We start from the raw sequence: 22879 nt of genomic DNA, 5'->3' as shown, positions 1-22879 counted from the left end.
TGCTGCTATCAGTGACTTTAAGGCCAGCAGAGGCTGGTTTGACAAATTTAGGAAGCGTAGTGGCATACACAGTGTTGCAAGGCATGGTGATGCTGCCAGTTCTGACAAATTGGCGGCTGAAAAATATGTGAGTGAATTCAAGGGGTACATAGAGACTGAAAAATTCAAACCCCAACACGTGTTCAATTGTGACAAAAGAGGCCTGTTTTGGAAGAAAATGCCAAAGAGGATCTACATAATGCAGGAGGAAAAGGCACTGCCAGGACATAAGCCTATGAAAGACAGGCTAACTCTCTTGTTCTATGCTAATGCTAGTGGAGATTTTAAAATGAAGCCTTTACTGGTGTATCACTCAGAAAATCCCAGAGAGTTCAAGAAAAACAATGTCATCAAGAATAGATTGTGTGTGTTTTGGAAAGCTAATAATAAGGCATAGGTCCCAAGGCAAATTTTCAAAGAGTGGGTCCATGAAGAGCTTGGCCCCAGTGTGAAAAAATACCTCCTGGAAAATAATTTGCCACTCAAGTGGCAATGCTACTGGCAATGCTCCTGCACATCATCCAAACTTGGTAGACCTATTGTCTAGAGAATTCAGTTTCATCACAGTGAAATTCTTGCTTCCTAATACTACTCTTCTCCTCCAGTCCATGGACCAGTAGGTCATTTCTAACTTCAAAAAACTCTACACCAAAGCAGTGTTTCAAAAGTGCTTTGAGGTGGCCTCAGACACTCAGTTGACCTTAAGAGAGTTCTGGAGGAATCACTTCAATATCTAAAACTGAATAAGCCTTATAGGTAAGGCTTGGGAGGGAGTGACTTCCAGGACTTTTAACTCTGTTTGGAGACAATTGTGGCTAGACTGTGTCCAAAAGAGGGATTTTGAAGAGTTTTAGGCTGACTCTGACCCTGCTGACCCTCTGCCTGTTGTGGAAGGTATTGTTGCATTGGGGAAGTCCATGGGGTTGGAGGTGAGTGGCGAGGATGTAGTAGAGTTGGTGGATGGCCACAGGGAAGAGCTAACCACTGAAGAGCTGCAAGAGCTTCATCTGGAACAGCATTAGACCACAGCTGAGGAACTTGCTTCAAAGGAGAGGAAGAGGAAGTGGATGAGGTGCCCTCTTCACAGATTAAGGAGATATGTGCAGTGTGGAATAGGGTGCAGGCAATTGTTGAAAAATATCACCCTCACAAAGCTGAAAAAAGCTATCTCTGCAACAAGTTCAGTGACAGAACCATGTCCCATTTTAGAGAAATCTTAAAGAGGCACCAGAGACAGAGGACTGTGGACAGTTATTTTGTGAGACAGGGGTCCAGTGACTCTCAAGCTGGTCCTAGTGGTATTAAAAGACAAAGAAGGGAAGTAACTCCAGATAAAGACTTGTTACCTAAAGTCTTTATGGAAGGGGATTCCCCTTCCAAACAATAAGTACTCTCTCACTCCTCCCTATCTTCCAGATGCCAGCAACAGCCTTCAATAAAGGTAAGTAAATGTTATTTTAAATGTTTATTTAAATGTTAATTTATCTATTGTATTAATAATTTAAGTATTATATATATATATACTTACCTGTGTTGTGTGTATGTAAAACTATAATTATTCTTAAAAAAAATGTATTTTTTTGTGAATATTTTTGTGAGTCTGGAATGGATTAATTGTATTTACATTATTTCTTATGGGAAATATTGCTTCGGCACTAGTACATTTCAAGATTAGAACACTAGCTCCTGGAATGGATTAACCCTTTGAGGGTTTTGGTCGTACTAGTACGTCTTATGTGTGGGGGTTTTTGACGTACTAGTACGCATAAATTCTAGCGGCCTCAAATCTCGCGCGAAAAGGCTGGTAGGCCTAGGTGTGAGAGAATGGGTCTGCATGGTCGGTGTGTGCGGTAGAAAAAAAATCTGGGACCCAGTGGTGCATTGTGGGAATGCCCTCTTAGTAAACAATGTCCACCATGCCTCGCGGTAAGAAGCTCCTCACTCCTCGGCGAACTGGGACACTTTTGTTCCCCAGTGACAGTTCTAATAGTGATGGAAGTTCCAGTGAAGATGAGTTTCGTGGTTTTAGTGAGGTTTTGACTGAAACTAATGACCATAATATCGGTAATAGTGAGGAAAACCCAGACGACCCTCAGCCTTCCACCTCTGGTGCTGGGCCCTCTTGTTCACGTTCAGTTCCAGAACCCAAGAGGAAACTTCTATTTTCCCAAATCCCAGACTCAGATGAGAGCATGGGTGATGATAGTGATAGTGAATATGAACTACAAGCTCTTCAAACTAGTTCCAGTAGTGATAGTGAAGTGCAATATTCCCCAGTGAAGCGTCAGTATATACGACGATATATGCGCTCTGGTAGTGTGCCATATGTTATACCAAGGGGAAGGAGTGTATCTCGGAGTACATCCCGTGGCTGTACAACAGGAACAGACAGTGAAAATGACGAAGATACTGTTGCAATTGGGATGGAAAATGTGCGTGGTGGTAGTGGTGCCGGCGGTGAGGCACCAGCAGTGGGCCATGCTGCCACCCACGCTGCCACCCACGCCGCTGCCTCAGCTGATCTAGAACAAAGGCCACCATCCCCCACTCACCCACCACACCAGCCTCCACAACCACAACCTCCACAACCACAACCTCCACAACCACAACCTCCACAACCACAACCACCTGTCATTGTCCAGTACCCACCAGCAGACTGCACCTGGGATTGGCAGGAAGCTGTCAATTTTGTTCCAAATCCCCACCAGTTTGATGACAGCCAAAGTGGAATACGGCCATCTTGTGCACTTGGGAACAATGCCACTGAACTGGAATGTTTCGAGTTATTCTTTGACGAACCACTGATGAAAAGTATTGTCATGGAAAGCAACACATACTACGAGTACACCATGGCAAACACATTACTTTCACCAAAATCACGTCTACACCAGTGGAAGGAGGCAACTGTGGCTGAGATGTATCTTTTCTTTGCCACAATAATGCTTATGCCACATGTGTATAAGCACAAAGTGAAATCATACTGGTCAACAGACCCCCTGATTGCAACACCAGGTTTCAGTGATATAATGCCAGTGAATCGATTTGTGCTAATGTTACGTATGCTTCACTTCTCAGATAAAACCAGGCCTGACAGAACTGACAGGTTATATAAGATTAGGAATGTGTTTGTGTATCTGAAACAGAAATTCAGTACGCATTTTTATCCCTTCAGGAAGCTTGTAATTAACGAGTCTTTGATTCTGTTCAAAGGAAGACTCTCTTTCAAGCAGTACATACCAAGCAAGAGGAAACGCTTTGGTATAAAGTTGTTTGTGCTTTGTGATTGTTACAGTGGTCTGGTATTGGATATTATTGTGTACACTGGAAGTTATACATTGCAAAATACCAGGAAGTTATTGGGCATCTCAGGTGATGTGGTTCGAACAATGATAGAACCATACCTTGGTAAGGGGCATATATTATATACAGATAACTGGTACACAAGCCCCTCACTCAGTGATTTTTTGCGAGTGAACATGACAGATGTGTGTGGCACAGTGCGTGCAAATCGAAAACATATGCCCAGGTTTGACGCTGGCACTCGTAGAGGTGAGGTGCAGGCGTTTGCTGCCAATGACATCATGGCATTTCGGTGGCATGACAAACGAGATGTCACACTGTTGTCATCAATTCACCCTAATGAAATGGCAGACAGTGGCAGGCAGCATAGAGAGAGAAATGAACCCATTCTAAAACCTGCAGCTGTGATTGATTACACCTTCAACATGCGTTCAGTGGACAAATGTGACATGCAGATTGGGTTTGCTGATTGTGTTCGCAAGAGTTATAAGTGGTACATCAAACTGTTTTTCCATCTTCTGGACATTTCCATGCTCAATGCTTATAATATGTATAAGATGAGCACCAGAAACAAACCACAGTACGGCGAATTCTGTTTGTCTGTCATCAGACAAATAGTATTCAAGTACCAAGGAACAGCACCTGCAATTGACCGCCCACCAAATTATCAACAACTACCTGCTCATCTGAAGCATGGTGATCACTTCCTGGTAAAACTGCCTGCTACTGCTTTGAAGAAAAAGGCTCAGAAGAGGTGTTACGTCTGTGCACATACAAAAAAAACGCACACAACAACGCAGAGACACTCGTTTTATGTGTGAGGAGTGCAAAACTCCACTGTGCATGACACCATGTTTCAAAGAGTTCCACAGGCTGCAGAACTTCTAGAAACATTCCCTGTGACTGTATATGTGTATATAAAATATAGAAAAATAGTAATAAACAACATTTCATATCGTTTGTTTGTGTAAATATTTTCTGTAAACAAAATAATGACAACAGTGTTTACGCCCTTATTGTGTAGTATTGAAAAAGAAATAACTTACAAAATACTGATCATGTTGGCCTCAGAGGCCATAAAAGTTACTCAGAAAAAGAAAAATTGAAAAATAATTGTAAATAGTACATAAAAAAGTAAATAGAAAAATACTGGGTGACGGCAGTCGGCGATGTTACCATATGTTGTTCAATTTTGGCAAATTTCACGCCTCCATATCTCGGTAAGTATTGACGTTAAAATTTTTTTGTTTAGCCTATAATGTTTAGAAAAAAAACTCTATTTTTTCATAAGAAAAATAATTTTTTTTTTTTTTTGAAATTTGGCCGACCCTGAGAACGAGTTTCGGAGAGGGCCTGTCGACCCTCAAAGGGTTAAGTATGAAACTCGAGGTACCACAATATATACAGTGGAACCTTGGTTTTTGCCATTAATTTATTCCAGAAAGTCCGACAAAAACCAAATTCAATGAAAATGAAGTAATATTTTCCATAAGAAATAAAGTAAATCCAATTAATCTGTTCCAGACACCCAAAAGTATTAACAAAAAATACATTTTATAGAGAATAACTATAGTCTTACATAAAGAAAACAATGAGAAATAAATATAAAGGACTAATGAAATTGATAAATGAACATTTAACATCACTTTTACTTTCACTGAAGACTTGTTGACATATGGAAGACGGCAAGGAGGGGAGAGGGAGGAGGAGAAGTTACTGTTTGGAAGGGAAATCCCCCTCCATAAGGACTTCAGGTATCAACGCCCTATCCGGGGTTACTTCCCTTCTTTGTCTTTTACTGGCACTGGACCCATTTCAAACGAAAAATCTGTCCAGTGTTTCTGGTGTCTTTTTAAGAGCTGCCTAAAATGGAACAAGGCATTGTCATTGAACATGTTGCAGATATGGCTTGCAACAGCTTTGATAGGGTGATACTTCTCCACAAAACTTTACAACTCATCCCACTTTGCACACACATGCTCTTAATCACTGAATAAGGCACATTCTCCCCTCTCTCTTCCTCCTCCTCTGAAGCAATTTCCTCAGCTGTGACATGTTGCTGTTTCAGCTATTCAGTGGTTAGCTCTTCTCTGTGGTCATCCACCAACTCTTCCACATCCTGGCCACTCACATCCAACCCCATGGACTTCCCCAAAGCCACAATAGATTCCACAACAGGCATAGGGTTGTCAGGGTCAGCCTCAAACTCTTCATAATCCTTCTCTAGGTGGCTTATTTAGCAGTCGCACTCAATAAACAAGCACAAAAAACAAAGGATTATTACAAAATGTTTCGGATGAACAAGCAAGGTAATGCTCACTCGACGAGAAACAAAGCCAGACTGACTCAGAATACATGGAATTCTTTGTGTGGGTGTGGGCAGGTGGACACATATGGTACAGTGGACCAATGAAAACCAAGGTGAAAAACGAAAACTGGGACAAAATTTTGATGAAAAAAGTCGTCAAAAACTGAATTCAATGAAAACCAGGGAAAACAAAAACTGAGGTTCCAATGTACTGTCACTATTGTGGAATATTCACCCAAAGGATAAGTGACACTGACTAATAAGCTCACCTCTCATAGCAAAATCTATAATCAGAAGTGTTCAAAGGCAGGGATAAGAAGGTAGCATACTGCACTTCTATGCACAGTATTACTGCTATTTCTTAAGTGTAAGTGGTACCTGAGAGAAACTTAATACTCACTTGCAAGTGAAGAAATGAAGTCTGGGAACCAGCCTTGATCAAATGGGTTTTCGCACAAATGACGACAAGCAGAATAAGCTTCATAAAACAAAGACAGACTCTTTTCCATGTGAGTAATTGTTGCCTTATAGTCCTCATTATTATATGCTACATTACCCAAAATGTATTCTTTACCATACTCCTGAAATTAAAAATTTTATTTAATGATGATTGAAAAAATATAAACCTACATTAATAAAATATATAAAACAATAATTCCTTGGTAGTAGGCTGGTAGACAGAAACCACCCAGGAAAGTACTACCGTCCTGCCATGTGAGTGTAAAATGGAAACCTGTAATTGTTTTACATGATGGTAGGATTGCTGGTGTCTTTTTTCTGTCTCATAAACATGCAAATTTCAGGTATGTCTTGTTACTTCTACTTACACTTAGGTCACACTACACATACATGTACAAGCACATATATATGCACCCCTCTGGGTTTTCTTCTATTTTCTTTCTAGTTCTTATTCTTGTTTATTTCCTCTTATCTCCATGGGGAAGTGGAACAGAATTCTTCCTCCGTAAGCCATGCGTGTTGTAAGAGGCGACTAAAATGCCGGGAGCAAGGGGCTAGTAACCTCTTCTCCTGTATATATTACTAAATATAAAAGGAGAGACTTTTGTTTTTCCTTTTGGGCCACCCCACCTCGGTGGGATACGGCCGGTGTGTTGAAAGAAAGAAAGATATACACCCCTCTGGGTTTTCTTCTATTTTCTTTCCAGTTCTTGTTCTTGTTTATTTCCTCTTATCTCCATGGGGAAGTGGAACAGAATTCTTCCTCCGTAAGCCATGCGTGTTGTAAGAGGCGACTAAAATGCTGGGAGCAAGGGGTTACTAACCTCTTCTCCTATGTATATTACTAAATGTAAAAGGAGAAACTTTCGTTTTTCCTTTTGAGCCACTCTGACTCGGTGGGATATGGCCGGTGTGTTGAAAGAAAGAAAGATATATATATATATATATATATATATATATATATATATATATATATATATATATATATATATATATATATATATATTTATATATATATATATATATACATAATCTTTCTTTCAACACACTGGCTGTATCCCACCAAGGCGGGGTGGCCCAAAAGGAAAAACATAAGTTTCTCCTTTTACATTTAGTAATATATACAGGAGAAGGGGTTACTAGCCCATTGCTCCCGGCATTTTAGTCGCCTCTTACAACACGCATGGCTTACGGAGGAAGAATTCTGTTCCACTTCCCCATGGAGGTAAGAGGAAATAAACAAGAACAAGAACTAGAAAGAAAATAGAAGAAAACCCAAAGGGGTGTGTATATAGTATATGCTTGTACATGTATGTGTAGTGTGACCTAAGTGTAAGTGGAAGTAGCAAGACGTACCTGAAATCTTGCATGTGCATGAGACAGAAAAAAAAAAAAAGACACCAGCAATCCTACCATCATGTAAAACAATTACAGGCTTCAGTTTTACACTCACTGGCAGGACGGTAGTACCTCCCTGGGCAGTTGTTGTCTACCAACCTACTACCTAGGATATATATATATATATATTTTTTTTTTTTATTATCACACTGGCCGATTCCCACCAAGGCAGGGTGGCCCGAAAAAGAAAAACTTCCACCATCATCCACTCCATCACTGTCCCGCCAGAAGGGTGCCCCACACTACAGTTTTTAAACTGCAACATTAACACCCCTCCTTCAGAGTGCAGGCACTGTACTTCCCATCTCCAGGACTCAAGTCCGGCCTGTCGGTTTCCCTGAATCCCTTCATAAATGTTACTTTGCTCACACTCCAACAGCACGTCAAGTATTAAAAACCATTTGTCTCCATTCACTCCTATCAAACACGCTCACGCATGCCTGCTGGAAGTCCAAGCCCCTCGCACACAAAACCTCCTTTACCCCCTCCCTCCAACCTTTCCTAGGCCGACCCCTACCCCGCCTTCCTTCCACTACAGACTGATACACTCTTGAAGTCATTCTGCTTCGCTCCATTCTCTCTACATGTCCGAACCACCTCAACAACCCTTCCTCAGCCCTCTGGACAACAGTTTTGGTAATCCCGCACCTCCTCCTAACTTCCAAACTACAAATTCTCTGCATTATATTCACACCACACATTGCCCTCAGACATGACATCTCCACTGCCTCCAGCCTTCTCCTCGCTGCAACATTCATCACCCACGCTTCACACCCACATAAGAGCGTTGGTAAAACTATACTCTCATACATTCCCCACTTTGCCTCCAAGGACAAAGTTCTTTGTCTCCACAGACTCCTAAGTGCACCACTCACTCTTTTTCCCTCATCAATTCTATGATTCACCTCATCTTTCATAGACCCATCCGCTGACACGTCCACTCCCAAATATCTGAATACGTTCACCTCCTCCATACTCTCTCCCTCCAATCTGATATCCAATATTTCATCACCTAATCTTTTTGTTATCCTCATAACCTTACTCTTTCCTGTATTCACCTTTAATTTTCTTCTTTTGCACACCCTACCAAATTCATCCACCAATCTCTGCAACTTCTCTTCAGAATCTCCCAAGAGCACAGTGTCATCAGCAAAGAGCAGCTGTGACAACTCCCACTTTGTGTGTGATTCTTTATCTTTTAACTCCATGCCTCTTGCCAAGACCCTCGCATTTACTTCTCTTACAACCCCATCTATAAATATATTAAACAACCACGGTGACATCACACATCCTTGTCTAAGGCCTACTTTTACTGGGAAATAATTTCCCTCTTTCCTACATACTCTAACTTGAGCCTCACTATCCTCGTAAAAACTCTTCACTGCTTTCAGTAACCTACCTCCTACACCATACACTTGCAACATCTGCCACATTGCCCCCCTATCCACCCTGTCATATGCCTTTTCCAAATCCATAAATGCCACAAAGACCTCTTTAGCCTTATCTAAATACTATTCACTTATATGTTTCACTGTAAACACCTGGTCCACACACCCCCTACCTTTCCTAAAGCCTCCTTGTTCATCTGCTATCCTATTCTCCGTCTTACTCTTAATTCTTTCAATAATAACTCTACCATACACTTTACCAGGTATACTCAACAGACTTATCCCCCTATAATTTTTGCACTCTCTTTTGTCCCCTTTGCCTTTATACAAAGGAACTATGCATGCTCTCTGCCAATCCCTAGGTACCTTACCCTCTTCTATACATTTATTAAATAATTGCACCAACCACTCCAAAACTATATCCCCACCTGCTTTTAACATTTCTATCTTTATCCCATCAATCCCGGCTGCCTTACCCCCTTTCATTTTACCTACTGCCTCACGAACTTCCCCCACACTCACAACTGGCTCTTCCTTACTCCTACAAGATGTTATTCCTCCTTGCCCTATACACGAAATCACAGCTTCCCAATCTTCATTAACATTTAACAATTCCTCAAAATATTCCCTCCATCTTCCCAATACCTCTAACTCTCCATTTAATAACTCTCCTCTCCTATTTTTAACTGACAAATCCATTTGTTCTCTAGGCTTTCTTAACTTGTTAATCTCACTCCAAAACTTTTTCTTATTTTCAACAAAATTTGTTGATAACATCTCACCCACTCTCTCATTTGCTCTCTTTTTACATTGCTTCACCACTCTCTTAACCTCTCTCTTTTTCTCCATATACTCTTCCCTCCTTGCATCACTTCTACTTTGTAAAAACTTTTCATATGCTAACTTTTTCTCCCTTACTACTCTCTTTACATCATCATTCCACCAATCGCTCCTCTTCCCTCCTGCACCCACTTTCCTGTAACCACAAACTTCTGCTGAACACTCTAACACTACATTTTTAAACCTACCCCATACCTCTTCGACCCCATTGCCTATGCTCTCATTAGCCCATCTATCCTCCAATAGCTGTTTATATCTTACCCTAACTGCCTCCTCTTTTAGTTTATAAACCTTCACCTCTCTCTTCCCTGATGCTTCTATTCTCCTTGTATCCCATCTACCTTTTACTCTCAGTGTAGCTACAACTAGAAAGTGATCTGATATATCTGTGGCCCCTCTATAAACATGTACATCCTGAAGTCTACTCAACAGTCTTTTATCTACCAATACATAATCCAACAAACTACTGTCATTTTGCCCTACATCATATCTTGTATACTTATTTATCCTCTTTTTCTTAAAATATGTATTACCTATAACTAAACCCCTTTCTATACAAAGTTCAATCAAAGGGCTCCCATTATCATTTACACCTGGCACCCCAAACTTACCTACCACACCCCTCTCTCTCTCTCTCTCTCTCTCTCTCTCTCTCTCTCTCTCTCTATATATATATATATATATATATATATATATATATATATATATATATATATATATATATATATATATATATATATATATATATATATATATATATATATATGCAAAACAACCACTCTGAAAGAATAGAGAAATTCCAAGCGCTTTCGTGACTACTCATATATATATATGTATATATATATATATATACAGTGGACCCCCGGTTAACGATATTTTTTCATTCCAGAAGTATGTTCAGGTGCCAGTACTGACCGAATTTGTTCCCATAAGGAATATTGTGAAGTAGATTAGTCCATTTCAGACCCCCAAACATGCACGTACAAACGCACTTACATAAATACACTTACATAATTGGTCGCATTGGGAGGTGATCATTAAGCGGGGGTCCACTGTATATATATATATATATATACAGGTCTCCCTCAACATTCTCGAGGGTTAGGGGATCAAGAGCCTCGTGAATGTTGAAAAACCGTGAATGTTTGGTGCCCCAATATACTGTAGGGAAATATAATACAATACTGCTTCCTTAACTTGTTGAACCATGAACAATCATAAAATACATGAAAACGTCGTAAATTGTACTAAATATATACATGTTATGCTTTAATAACATGTACGTTATTAAATACCACAGACTCCACCACTGCCTCCACCAATGCCTCCACCACTTCCTCAACCACTGCGAGTCCCTACTACCCTCCCTCCGACCCCCGCAACTGGCAGCCAGCCCTCCCACCACTTAGTGTGGTGAGTGTTTTGTTTGTTCATTATTTGCTATTAAACTTCAGTATAAATAATGTAAACCCATTCATGACTGCATATTGGAATGGCTATTCAGACAGGTATTAGACGGTGACATCATGTGTTTACTCTTGAACACAGCAAAGAATCAAACATTTCTGCTACTGCTAATAATAACAATAGTAATAATAATAATAATAAATGGGATTAAATCTGGAGTATCTGAGAGAGTTAGAGCAAAGGAAGGGGTAGCAGTAATGTTAAATGATCAGTTATGGAAGGAGAAAAGAGAATATGAATGTGTAAATTCAAGAATTATGTGGATTAAAGTAAAGGTTGGATGCGAGAAGTGGGTCATAATAAGCGTGTATGCACCTGGAGAAGAGAGGAATGCAGAGGAGAGAGAGAGATTTTGGGAGATGTTAAGTGAATGTATAGGAGCCTTTGAACCAAGTGAGAGAGTAATTGTGGTAGGGGACTTGAATGCTAAAGTAGGAGAAACTTTTAGAGAGGGTGTGGTAGGTAAGTTTGGGGTGCCAGGTGCAAATGATAATGGGAGCCCTTTGATTGAACTTTGTATAGAAAGGGGTTTAGTTATAGGTAATACATATTTTAAGAAAAAGAGGATAAATAAGTATACACGATATGATGTAGGGCGAAATGACAGTAGTTTGTTGGATTATGTATTGGTAGATAAAAGACTGTTGAGTAGACTTCAGGATGTACATGTTTATAGAGGGGCCACAGATATATCAGATCACTTTCTAGTTGTAGCTACACTGAGAGTAAAAGGTAGATGGGATACAAGGAGAATAGAAGCATCAGGGAAGAGAGAGGTGAAGGTTTATAAACTAAAAGAGGAGGCAGTTAGGGTAAGATATAAACAGCTATTGGAGGATAGATGGGCTAATGAGAGCATAGGCAATGGGGTCGAAGAGGTATGGGGTAGGTTTAAAAATGTAGTGTTAGAGTGTTCAGCAGAAGTTTGTGGTTACAGGAAAGTGGGTGCAGGAGGGAAGAGGAGCGATTGGTGGAATGATGATGTAAAGAGAGTAGTAAGGGAGAAAAAGTTAGCATATGAGAAGTTTTTACAAAGTAGAAGTGATGCAAGGAGGGAAGAGTATATGGAGAAAAAGAGAGAGGTTAAGAGAGTGGTGAAGCAATGTAAAAAGAGAGCAAATGAGAGAGTGGGTGAGATGTTATCAACAAATTTTGTTGAAAATAAGAAAAAGTTTTGGAGTGAGATTAACAAGTTAAGAAAGCCTAGAGAACAAATTGATTTGTCAGTTAAAAATAGGAGAGGAGAGTTATTAAATGGAGAGTTAGAGGTATTGGGAAGATGGAAGGAATATTTTGAGGAATTGTTAAATGTTGATGAAGATAGGGAAGCTGTGATTTCGTGTATAGGGCAAGGAGGAATAACATCTTGTAGGAGTGAGGAAGAGCCAGTTGTGAGTGTGGGGGAAGTTCGTGAGGCAGTAGGTAAAATGAAAGGGGGTAAGGCAGCCGGGATTGATGGGATAAAGATAGAAATGTTAAAAGCAGGTGGGGATATAGTTTTGGAGTGGTTGGTGCAATTATTTAATAAATGTATGGAAGAGGGTAAGGTACCTAGGGATTGGCAGAGAGCATGCATAGTTCCTTTGTATAAAGGCAAAGGGGATAAAAGAGAGTGCAAAAATTATAGGGGGATAAGTCTGTTGAGTGTACCTGGTAAAGTGTATGGTAGAGTTATAATTGAAAGAATTAAGAGTAAGACGGAGAATAGGATAGCAGATGAACAAGGAGGCTTTAGGAAAGGTAGGGGGTGTGTGGACCAGGTGTTTACAGTGAAACATATAAGTGAACAGTATTTAGATAAGGCTAAAGAGGTCTTTGTGGCATTTATGGATTTGGAAAAGGCGTATGACAGGGTGGATAGGGGGGCAATGTGGCAGATGTTGCAAGTGTATGGTGTAGGAGGTAGGTTACTGAAAGCAGTGAAGAGTTTTTACGAGGATAGTGAGGCTCAAGTTAGAGTATGTAGGAAAGAGGGAAATTTTTTCCCAGTAAAAGTAGGCCTTAGACAAGGATGTGTGATGTCACCGTGGTTGTTTAATATATTTATAGATGGGGTTGTAAGAGAAGTAAATGCGAGGGTCTTGGCAAGAGGCGTGGAGTTAAAAGATAAAGAATCACACACAAAGTGGGAGTTGTCACAGCTGCTCTTTGCTGATGACACTGTGCTCTTGGGAGATTCTGAAGAGAAGTTGCAGAGATTGGTGGATGAATTTGGTAGGGTGTGCAAAAGAAGAAAATTAAAGGTGAATACAGGAAAGAGTAAGGTTATGAGGATAACAAAAAGATTAGGTGATGAAAGATTGAATATCAGATTGGAGGGAGAGAGTATGGAGGAGGTGAACGTATTCAGATATTTGGGAGTGGACGTGTCAGCGGATGGGTCTATGAAAGATGAGGTGAATCATAGAATTGATGAGGGAAAAAGAGTGAGTGGTGCACTTAGGAGTCTGTGGAGACAAAGAACTTTGTCCTTGGAGGCAAAGAGGGGAATGTATGAGAGTATAGTTTTACCAACGCTCTTATATGGGTGTGAAGCGTGGGTGATGAATGTTGCAGCGAGGAGAAGGCTGGAGGCAGTGGAGATGTCATGTCTGAGGGCAATGTGTGGTGTGAATATAATGCAGAGAATTCGTAGTTTGGAAGTTAGGAGGAGGTGCGGGATTACCAAAACTGTTGTCCAGAGGGCTGAGGAAGGGTTGTTGAGGTGGTTTGGACATGTAGAGAGAATGGAGCGAAACAGAATGACTTCAAGAGTGTATCAGTCTGTAGTGGAAGGAAGGCGGGGTAGGGGTCGGCCTAGGAAGGGTTGGAGGGAGGGGGTAAAGGAGGTTTTGTGTGCGAGGGGCTTGGACTTCCAGCAGGCATGCGTGAGCGTGTTTGATAGGAGTGAATGGAGACAAATGGTTTTTAATACTTGACGTGCTGTTGGAGTGTGAGCAAAGTAACATTTATGAAGGGATTCAGGGAAACCGGCAGGCCGGACTTGAGTTCTGGAGATGGGAAGTACAGTGCCTGCACTCTGAAGGAGGGGTGTTAATGTTGCAGTTTTAAAAACTGTAGTGTAAAGCACCCTTCTGGCAAGACAGTGATGGAGTGAATGATGGTGAAAGTTTTTCTTTTTCGGGCCACCCTGCCTTGGTGGGAATCGGCCGGTGTGATAATAAATAAAAAAAAATAAATAATAATAATAATAATAATAATAATAATAATAATATGATATAATTGAAGAAGGAAATTGTACAAAAATACGAGGGAGTGGTTGACACATCGTCAGTGTGGCTTTGTTTATGCTGGAGTGAGCATTAGTCTCCCTGCTCTTCCAAACATTTCACAATAATTCAGCGGTTGAGGCAGTGGTATTTAATAACATATATGTTATAAATAATAATAGTACATATTATTAATAATATGTATTATTGTTATTAATAACATGTATGTTATTAAATACCACTGCCTCAACAGCTGCCTCACCCAGTGCCTCAATCACTGCCTCAACAGCTGCCTCAACCACTGCCTCAATCACTTCCTCAACAGCTGCCTCACCCACTGCCTCAATCGCTGCCTCAACAGCTGCCTCACCCACTGCCTCAATCGCTGCCTCAACCACTGCCTCAATCGCTGCCTCAACAGCTGCCTCAATCGCTGCCTCAACAGCTGCCTCAACCACTGCCTCAATTGCTGCCTCAACATCAGCCTCAACAGCTGCCTCAATCGCTGCCTCAACAGCTGCCTCAACAGCTGCCTCAACAGCTGCCTCCACCACTGCCTCAATCGCTGCCTCAACAGCTGCCTCAACAGCTGCCTCAATCACTGCCTCAACCACTGCCTCTACCACTCCAGTCGCACTCAATCTACAAGCACCAAACACAATGAATTATTGTGAAATGTTTGGAAGAACAGGGAGACTAATGCTCACTCCAGCATAAACAAAGCCACACTGACGATGTGTCAACCACTCCCTCGTACTTTTGTACAACTTCCTTCTTCAATTATATCATATTTATTATTATTATTATTATTATTATTATTATTATTATTATTATTATTATTATTGTTATTATTAGCAGTAGCAGAAATGCTTGATTCTTTGCTGTGTTAAAGAGTAAACACATGATGTCACCGTCTAATACCTGTCCGAATAGCCATTCCAATATGCAGTCATGAATGGGTTTACATTATTTATACTGTAGTTTAATAGCAAATAATGAACAAACAAAACACTCACCACACTGAGTGGTGGGAGGGCTGGCTGCCAGTTGCGGTGGAGGGTAGTAAGGACTCGCACATGGCGGGAAACTTGAATATGATTTGGAGGCTGGGAATTTGGTGGCTGGGAATTTGGCGGTTGGGAATTCGTGAATGTGTGAAGCCCGCGAAAGCTGAAAACATGAATGTTGAGGGAGACCTGTATTTATAATATATATATATATATATATATATATATATATATATATATATATATATATATATATATATATATATATATATATATATATATATACAGTAGGGCCCCACTTATACGGCAGGTTAGGTTCCAGGCTACCGCCGTAAAGCGGAAATCGCCTTAAAGTGGAACACCCTTTTTTTCCACTTATAAATGCATACAAATACTAGATAACAAGTTTACACTAACATATATTAAGTTAGCAATAGAACCAGGCATCAAAAAACAATAAAAAGTACAATACACACATAGTGCACTCATTACCTTAAAATATTTATAGTCTTAATCTAGGGTGAGACAAGTAGTATTTATTGTAAGAAATCAAGTGTTGTATGTATGGTAGTCAGCCGGCTACCATACCAGGTCACCCCACCTACACATAATATTCTATTTCATTTAAGCATCCCAGAGCGATAAAATGCATATACAGTTTACTCATTACTTACCTTAAAATATTTGTAGTCTTAATCTAGGGTGAGATGAGTAGTATTTATTGTAAAAAATCAAGTGTGGTATGTATGGCAGTCAGCCGGGCTACCATACCAGGCCACCCCACCCACACATATATTCTATGATATTTAACCCTTTGACTGTTTCAGGGCCCTCTCTGAAACTGTCATTCTATGTCGCCAAATATTCGAAAAAAAAAAAAATTATTTTTTCTTATGAAAATGTTAGGAATATTTTTACTAGTGTTTTAAGCCTAAAAAAAAATTTTTGCCATCAGTACTTACCGAGATATAGAGCCGCAAAGTTTGCAGAAATCGACGTGCGTATGGCAACAGCGGCGACTGCCGCCCACCCGGTATTCTTTTATTTACTCTAATTCAAAGGTTTCTTGCATTTTTCAATATTTTTCTTTTCCAGGTAACTTATGTGGCCTGTGAGACCAATGTAAGGTGCATTGTTCAAATATACACTCATTATTTACAACACAATAACAGAACAAACTTTATCACTATTAGTTTGTGTATACACTTTGTTTACACAAACAAACAATACAAAACAATGTTTATTACTATTGTTCCATAATATATATACATATGTACAGTCACTAAGCACGTTCCTAGAACTGCTGCAGCTTGTGGAACTCTTTGAAACATGGGTATATGCAGAGGGGCACTTCACACTCCTCACACATAAAACGAGTGTCTCTGCGTGTTTGTGGGCGTTTTGTGGTATGCATACATACATAACACCTCTTCTGAGCATTTTTCTTGGCAGTAGTAGGAGGCAGTTGTATGGGGTAGTGATCACCAGACCTCAAACGAGATGACGTCTGTGGGCGCTGGTCTATTGCAGGAGTTGCTCCTTTGTACTTTGCAATTATTTGTCTGATTACTGACAGGCAAAATTCACCATATTTTGATGTTTTGTTGGTCTTCAACTTGTATATGTTATAAGCATTTAGCATAGAGATATCAACAAGATGGAAAAAAAGTTTGATATACCACTTATAACTCTTGCGTACACAGTCTGCAAACCCAATCTGCATGTCACATTTGTCCACTAAGCGCATATTGAGGTTGTAGTCCATGACAGCTGCAGGCTTTAGAATGGGTTCATTGGTCTCTCTGTTGTCCCTGCCACTGGGTACCATTTCGTTTGTGTGAACTGATGTCAACAATGTGACATCACGTTTGTCATGCCACCGAAATGCCATGATGTCATTGGCAGCAAAGGCTTGCACCTCACCTCTGCGAGTGCCAGCGTCGAACCTTGGCATATGTTTGCAATTACCACGCACTGTGCCACACACGTCTGTCAAGTTCACTCGCAAGAAATCACTGAGTAAGGGGCTTGTGTACCAGTTATCAGTAAATAACATATGCCCCTTACCAAGATATGGTTCCATCATTGTTCGAACCACATCACCAGAGATACCCAATAACTTCATGGTATCTCTCAAAGTATTACTGCCAGTGTACACAATAATATCTAAAACAAGACCACTTCTGCAATCACACAGTACAAATAGCTTTATACCAAAGCGTTTCCTCTTGCTTGGTATATATTGCTTGAATGAGAGTCTTCCTTTGAATAAAATCAAGGACTCATCAATAACAAGCTTCCTGAAGGGATAAAAATACATGCAGCACTTTTGTTTCAGGTACATAAACACATTTCTTATCTTATATAACCTGTCGCTTCTGTCAGGCCTGGTTTTGTCTGAAAAGTGTAACATACGCAACAGTATCAGGAAACGATTGACACCTATAATGTCACTAAAACCTGGAGTTGAAATCAGGCGATCTGTTGTCCAGTATGTGGTGACAGTGTGCTTATACACATGTGGCATAAGCATTATTGTGGCAAAAAACAGGTACATCTCTGCCACAGTTGTCTCCTTCCACTTGTGTAGCCGTGATTTTGGTGAGAGAATTGTATTTGCCATGGTGTATTCACAGTATGTGTTGGTTTCCCTGACAATGATGTCCATCAGGGGTTCATCGAAGAATAACTCAAAGCAGTCCAGTTCACTGGCATTGTTCCCAAGTGGACAAGATGGCTTTATTCCACTTTGTGTTTCATCAAAGTCATGGGGACTGGGAACAAACTCGTCACCGTCCTGCCAATCCCAGATGCGGTCTGCTGGTGGGGTCTGGATATTGTACCGTGGTTGTGGCTGTGCAGGTTGTGGTGGTGCAGGTTGTGGCAGTGTGGGGTAGGGTGAGGCTGGTTGTTCTGCTGAGTCAGCCGCGTGGCTAGTAGCGTGGCCCGGTGATGGTGCCACATGGGCCGTGCCACCCTCACTATCACCACCACTGCCTCCTCCCTCACTGTCACCATTCATACCCATCGTTACAATATCGTCATCTTCACTATCAGGTCGTGGTGTTGGGCCACGGGATGTGCTCCCAGAGTTTCTCCTTCTCCTTGGAACAACATATGAAACACTACCAGACCGCATGCTACGTCGTACATACTGGCGCTTCACTGGGGAATATTCACTCTCACTGTCACTAGAACTGCTTTCAATGACCTTGAAATCACTATCACTATCACTATCACTATCACTGCTATCATCAGGGTGTTGTACACGACCAAATAGTTTCCTCTTTCGTCCTGGTACAGGCGAAGGTGAATGTGAACAAGCCGGCACAGCACCAGAGGTCGAAGGTTGTGGGTCATCTGGGTTTTCGTCACTATTTACGTTATCCTGGGCACTTTTTTCGGTAACACTCACTTGAAAACCCTTGAATTCACTGTCACTGACATTTTCATCGCTGTTAGAGCTATCACTTGGGAACAAAAGACCTCCAATCCGCCGAGGAGTGAGGAACTTCTTACCGAGAGGCATGGTGAAAATGGACTGACAACATGGCGTTCCCACAATGCACCGCTAGGTCCCAGATTTTTTTCACAGGGTGCACACCGACCACTGAGACCCATTCTCTCCCGTGTAGGCCTACCAGGCCTTTGGCGCGCGATTTGAAGCCGCTAGAATTTGTGCGTATAAATACGTCAGAAACATTGGCTCGTAAGACGTATTTATACGTCGGAAACAGTCAAAGGGTTAAGCATCCCAGAGCAATAAAATGTATACACAGTTCACTCATTACTTACCTTAAAATATTTGTAGTCTTAATGTAGGGTCAGGAGTAAGTAAATGAGACAAAATGAATAAATGAGAGAGAGAAAGAATGAGTTAGTTTAGTTTAATATGTTTATTATGCACCCCATACCCATCCTGTGGGCGGTAGTCAAAAGGTTACAGAGGTACATAATTGGTCCAGGGACTGGACTCCAAAGTTTTGATAGCTGAGCAAGTTACAGAGGTAATGAATTCACAATTTACAAAGGTAATGAACTCACAATTTACAAAGGTAATGAACTCCAGGTAGGTCTAGTCACAATCATGACAAGTTACAAAGGTATTTACAGATTACAGAGGTACGTAATGGGTCCAGGGACTGGGCTCCCAAAGTTGTGATGGCTGAACTAGGTACAAGGTAATGAACTCACAAGTTACAAAGGTAATGAATCCTGTAAGAATGGTTACTTATGTTTATACATGGCTACAATCATGAACAAATTATAGTGTAATGAGCAATTCACACTTCCACACCCGGTCACAACTGTAGTGAGTTATTGGTGCAAATATTGATTGTTGAGACACACACACACACACACATACAAATTCATACACACACACACACACACACACACACACACATAAACACACACACACACACACACATACACAAACTCATACACATGCACACACACTCATACACACACACACACACACACACACTCATACACACACACACACACACTAGCGAGCGCACTAGTCATGCCGTTGGTGCTCTGGGAATTTAAGTGTTTTTGAGGGCTACCTAAGTGTTCTGCAAGGGTTGCTAAGTGTGTCAGGGTAGTCAACAATCCTAGAAGTGTTTTTTTTAATTGCCTGAGCCACATAAGTGTGGGGAGAGCCACAATTTTGTAAGTGATCTGGAAAATAAAAGCGTTGGGGCACAGGCTAGTGTGTAAGGCGGCGTTGCCAAGTGTCACCCAAGAAAGGTAATAAAGTGAAACAATCGTGTGACCAGCGAAAGAAATACAGTGAATAGGGTACATTATTAACGAGAAGAAATTGAGGTGGATCTACGCCAGGACGTACATCGAGCTGGATCTACGCCAGGACGTCACATCGACCTGGACAATCTACAGTGCTACAGCTGCACTACAAGTACTGTATCACCTATGAGTGGTTGTTTGGGTGTGGGGTTCAGGTTCCAATTAACCGCCAAGCTGAATGTGAATGGTCTAACTCTCATAGCACGATAAAGAATAGGCACTCAAGTATTCAATAAGGTTTAGCAAATGGTAATCCATTGAACAAGGCGATTAACTCACTATAAGCAGGCATTGTACTTCCCATTTCCAGGACTCGAGTCCGGTTACATAAAATAACCGTTTTCCCTGAATCCCTTCACTAAATATTACCCTGCTCACACTCCAACAGATTGTCAGGTCCCAAATACCATTTGTCTCCATTCACTCCTATCTAACACACTCACGCATGGTAGCTGGAAGTCCAAACCCCTCGCCCACAACACCTCCTTTACCACCTCCCTCCAACCTTTTCGAGGACGACACTTACCCCGCCTTCCTTCCCCTACAGATTTATACGCTCTCCATGTCATTCTACTTTAATCCATTCTCTCTAAATGACCATACCACCTCAACAAACCCTCTTCAGCCCTCTGGCTAATACAGTAAGGCCCCACTTTACGGCGTTTCACCTTATGGTACTCCGCTAATACGATGATGTCAAATTATGACCAAAATTTGCTATACGGCAAGCGGTCTTTCAAATACAGCATCCCCCACTGGTTTGTTTACATTTTCCCTGGCCTCATCTATTATGTCAGGAAACTTTCCAAAATTTCAAGTGTTTTAAAGTTACTGCATATTTTATATGTACTCTGATAATTATACTTAAGTATACCTGTACCTAAATATACTTACACACTGTGCTGGTGTGCAGGTACACATTAAAATCGCTAAGTCTCTCTCTACTCATGATGCCAATACTATGTAATAATAATCACTCTTGGGCACACTAAATGTCTTATTTTACATCAATATAGGCATTTTCATTAATCCACCTATGATATTTTCCTCAAAAGTATATATGAAACCCATTACATAGCATATAAACATGATACATACACTCACAGAATAAAAATTGATGTAAATATGAGATTTGTTTACAAAGCAGCTGTGTAGGTAGTATCGGAAGAATCACGTTTTCTCTAGTCAAACTGGGGGATAACTGTAGAAAAATATTCTTTTCGTATGCCTTTACCCTATAAATAGCAATTCACGATCCTTGTGGATTTAGTGCTTTTTATAATAAATACTGATAATAATAATAATATTATTATTATTATTATTAATATTAATAATAATAATATTATTATTATTATTATTAATATTATTATCTTCATTCACTCTAAAAATGGTGTGTTGCTGTTTGTTTATTCTGAACTAACTTGTACAACTTGTACACAATGTAAGAGTATTTGTATTGTGAGGTAATTATTATTATAATAAAAAAAATATTTAGGTAAATGTTTTACAAACTCTTACAAATGGACGTGAATGAACTAAAAGTAGACACATATTAATACGCATTTATTTCGCCTGAGCAAGTGATCGTCCACTACCTGTTCAGTTTGTGTTCTTACATTGTCTCAACTCTGTATCTCATTCTCTCTCTCGTTTACTCTTTCGTTAACTAGTTGTACAGTGGACCCCCGGTTAACGATATTTTTTCACTCCATAAGTATGTTCAGGTGCCAGTACTGACCGAATTTATTCCCATAAGGAATATTGTGAAGTAGATTAGTCCATTTCAGACCCCCAAACATACACGTACAAACGCACTTACATAAATACACTTACATAATTGGTCGCATTCGGAGGTAATCGTTATGCGGGGGTCCACTGTACTCTGTGTGTATCTTACCTTTTATTGTGTTTTTAATGCCTATTTCTATTGCTAACTTAATATAAGTTAGTGTAAACTTATTGTCTGGCATTTATTGCATATTTTATGTGTGCTCTGATAATAATACTTGTAGACCTGTGTGGTAGCCTAGTGGAGGGACAACATTACGTTTTCTCTGCTCAGCCATCAGAGAAAACGTGTATGAATCTGTGTTTGGCCCAGCCACTCCCTCACTCCGCTTTTGTTTACAATTTTCAGCATGAATTATTCATTACTTCTACCTTCGTTTATGATGGCATCTAAAGGTAGTTGTTAGAAATTATTAAATTCAGTGAACAAGGCATGTCGATGTTAATAATATGGCTCTGGGCCACAGTGTAGGTAGCCGGTAGGTGTAGCCCAGGCGGGCTACACCTACCGGCTACCTACACTGACTTCCTACAAATAAATACTACTCACCTCTTTTCCTATATTAAGACTACACATATTTTAAGGTAAATAATGAGTGTACTGTATGTGTATTTTACCTCTCTGGGATGTTTTAAATATCGTATATTAAGTATGAGACGGGAAGCCAGGGCTACCTACACCTGGGCTACCTGCACCTGACTTCCTACAAAAGAGTACTACTCACCTCTCTCCCTACATTAAGATTACAAATACTTTAAGATAAGTAATGAATTTACTGTGAATGTATTTTACTTTGTGTGTTTTTAATGCCTAGTTCTATTACTAACTTAATATAATTTAGTGTAAACTTGTTGTCTGGCATTTAC

The 22879-nt window shown here is 40.4% G+C and overlaps 1 protein-coding gene across 1 annotated transcript in view; it reads right to left on the bottom strand.

Moving 5' to 3' along the window:
- Window positions 1-22879, bottom strand: part of LOC128689794 (prolyl 3-hydroxylase 1) — a 141384-nt gene that overhangs the window by 98625 nt on the left and 19880 nt on the right. Inside the window, exon 4 of the mRNA XM_070087681.1 lies at window positions 6048-6228. Within this exon, the coding sequence (XP_069943782.1) occupies window positions 6048-6228 (181 nt within the window). The remainder of the gene's footprint in view (window positions 1-6047; window positions 6229-22879) is intronic.

The sequence above is a fragment of the Cherax quadricarinatus genome, chromosome 22 (genome assembly GCF_038502225.1).
Source record: "Cherax quadricarinatus isolate ZL_2023a chromosome 22, ASM3850222v1, whole genome shotgun sequence".
Taxonomy (NCBI): domain Eukaryota; kingdom Metazoa; phylum Arthropoda; class Malacostraca; order Decapoda; family Parastacidae; genus Cherax; species Cherax quadricarinatus.
The sequence above is the reverse complement of the archived record's forward strand: the minus strand, read 5'-3'. Positions and strand labels throughout refer to the sequence as shown.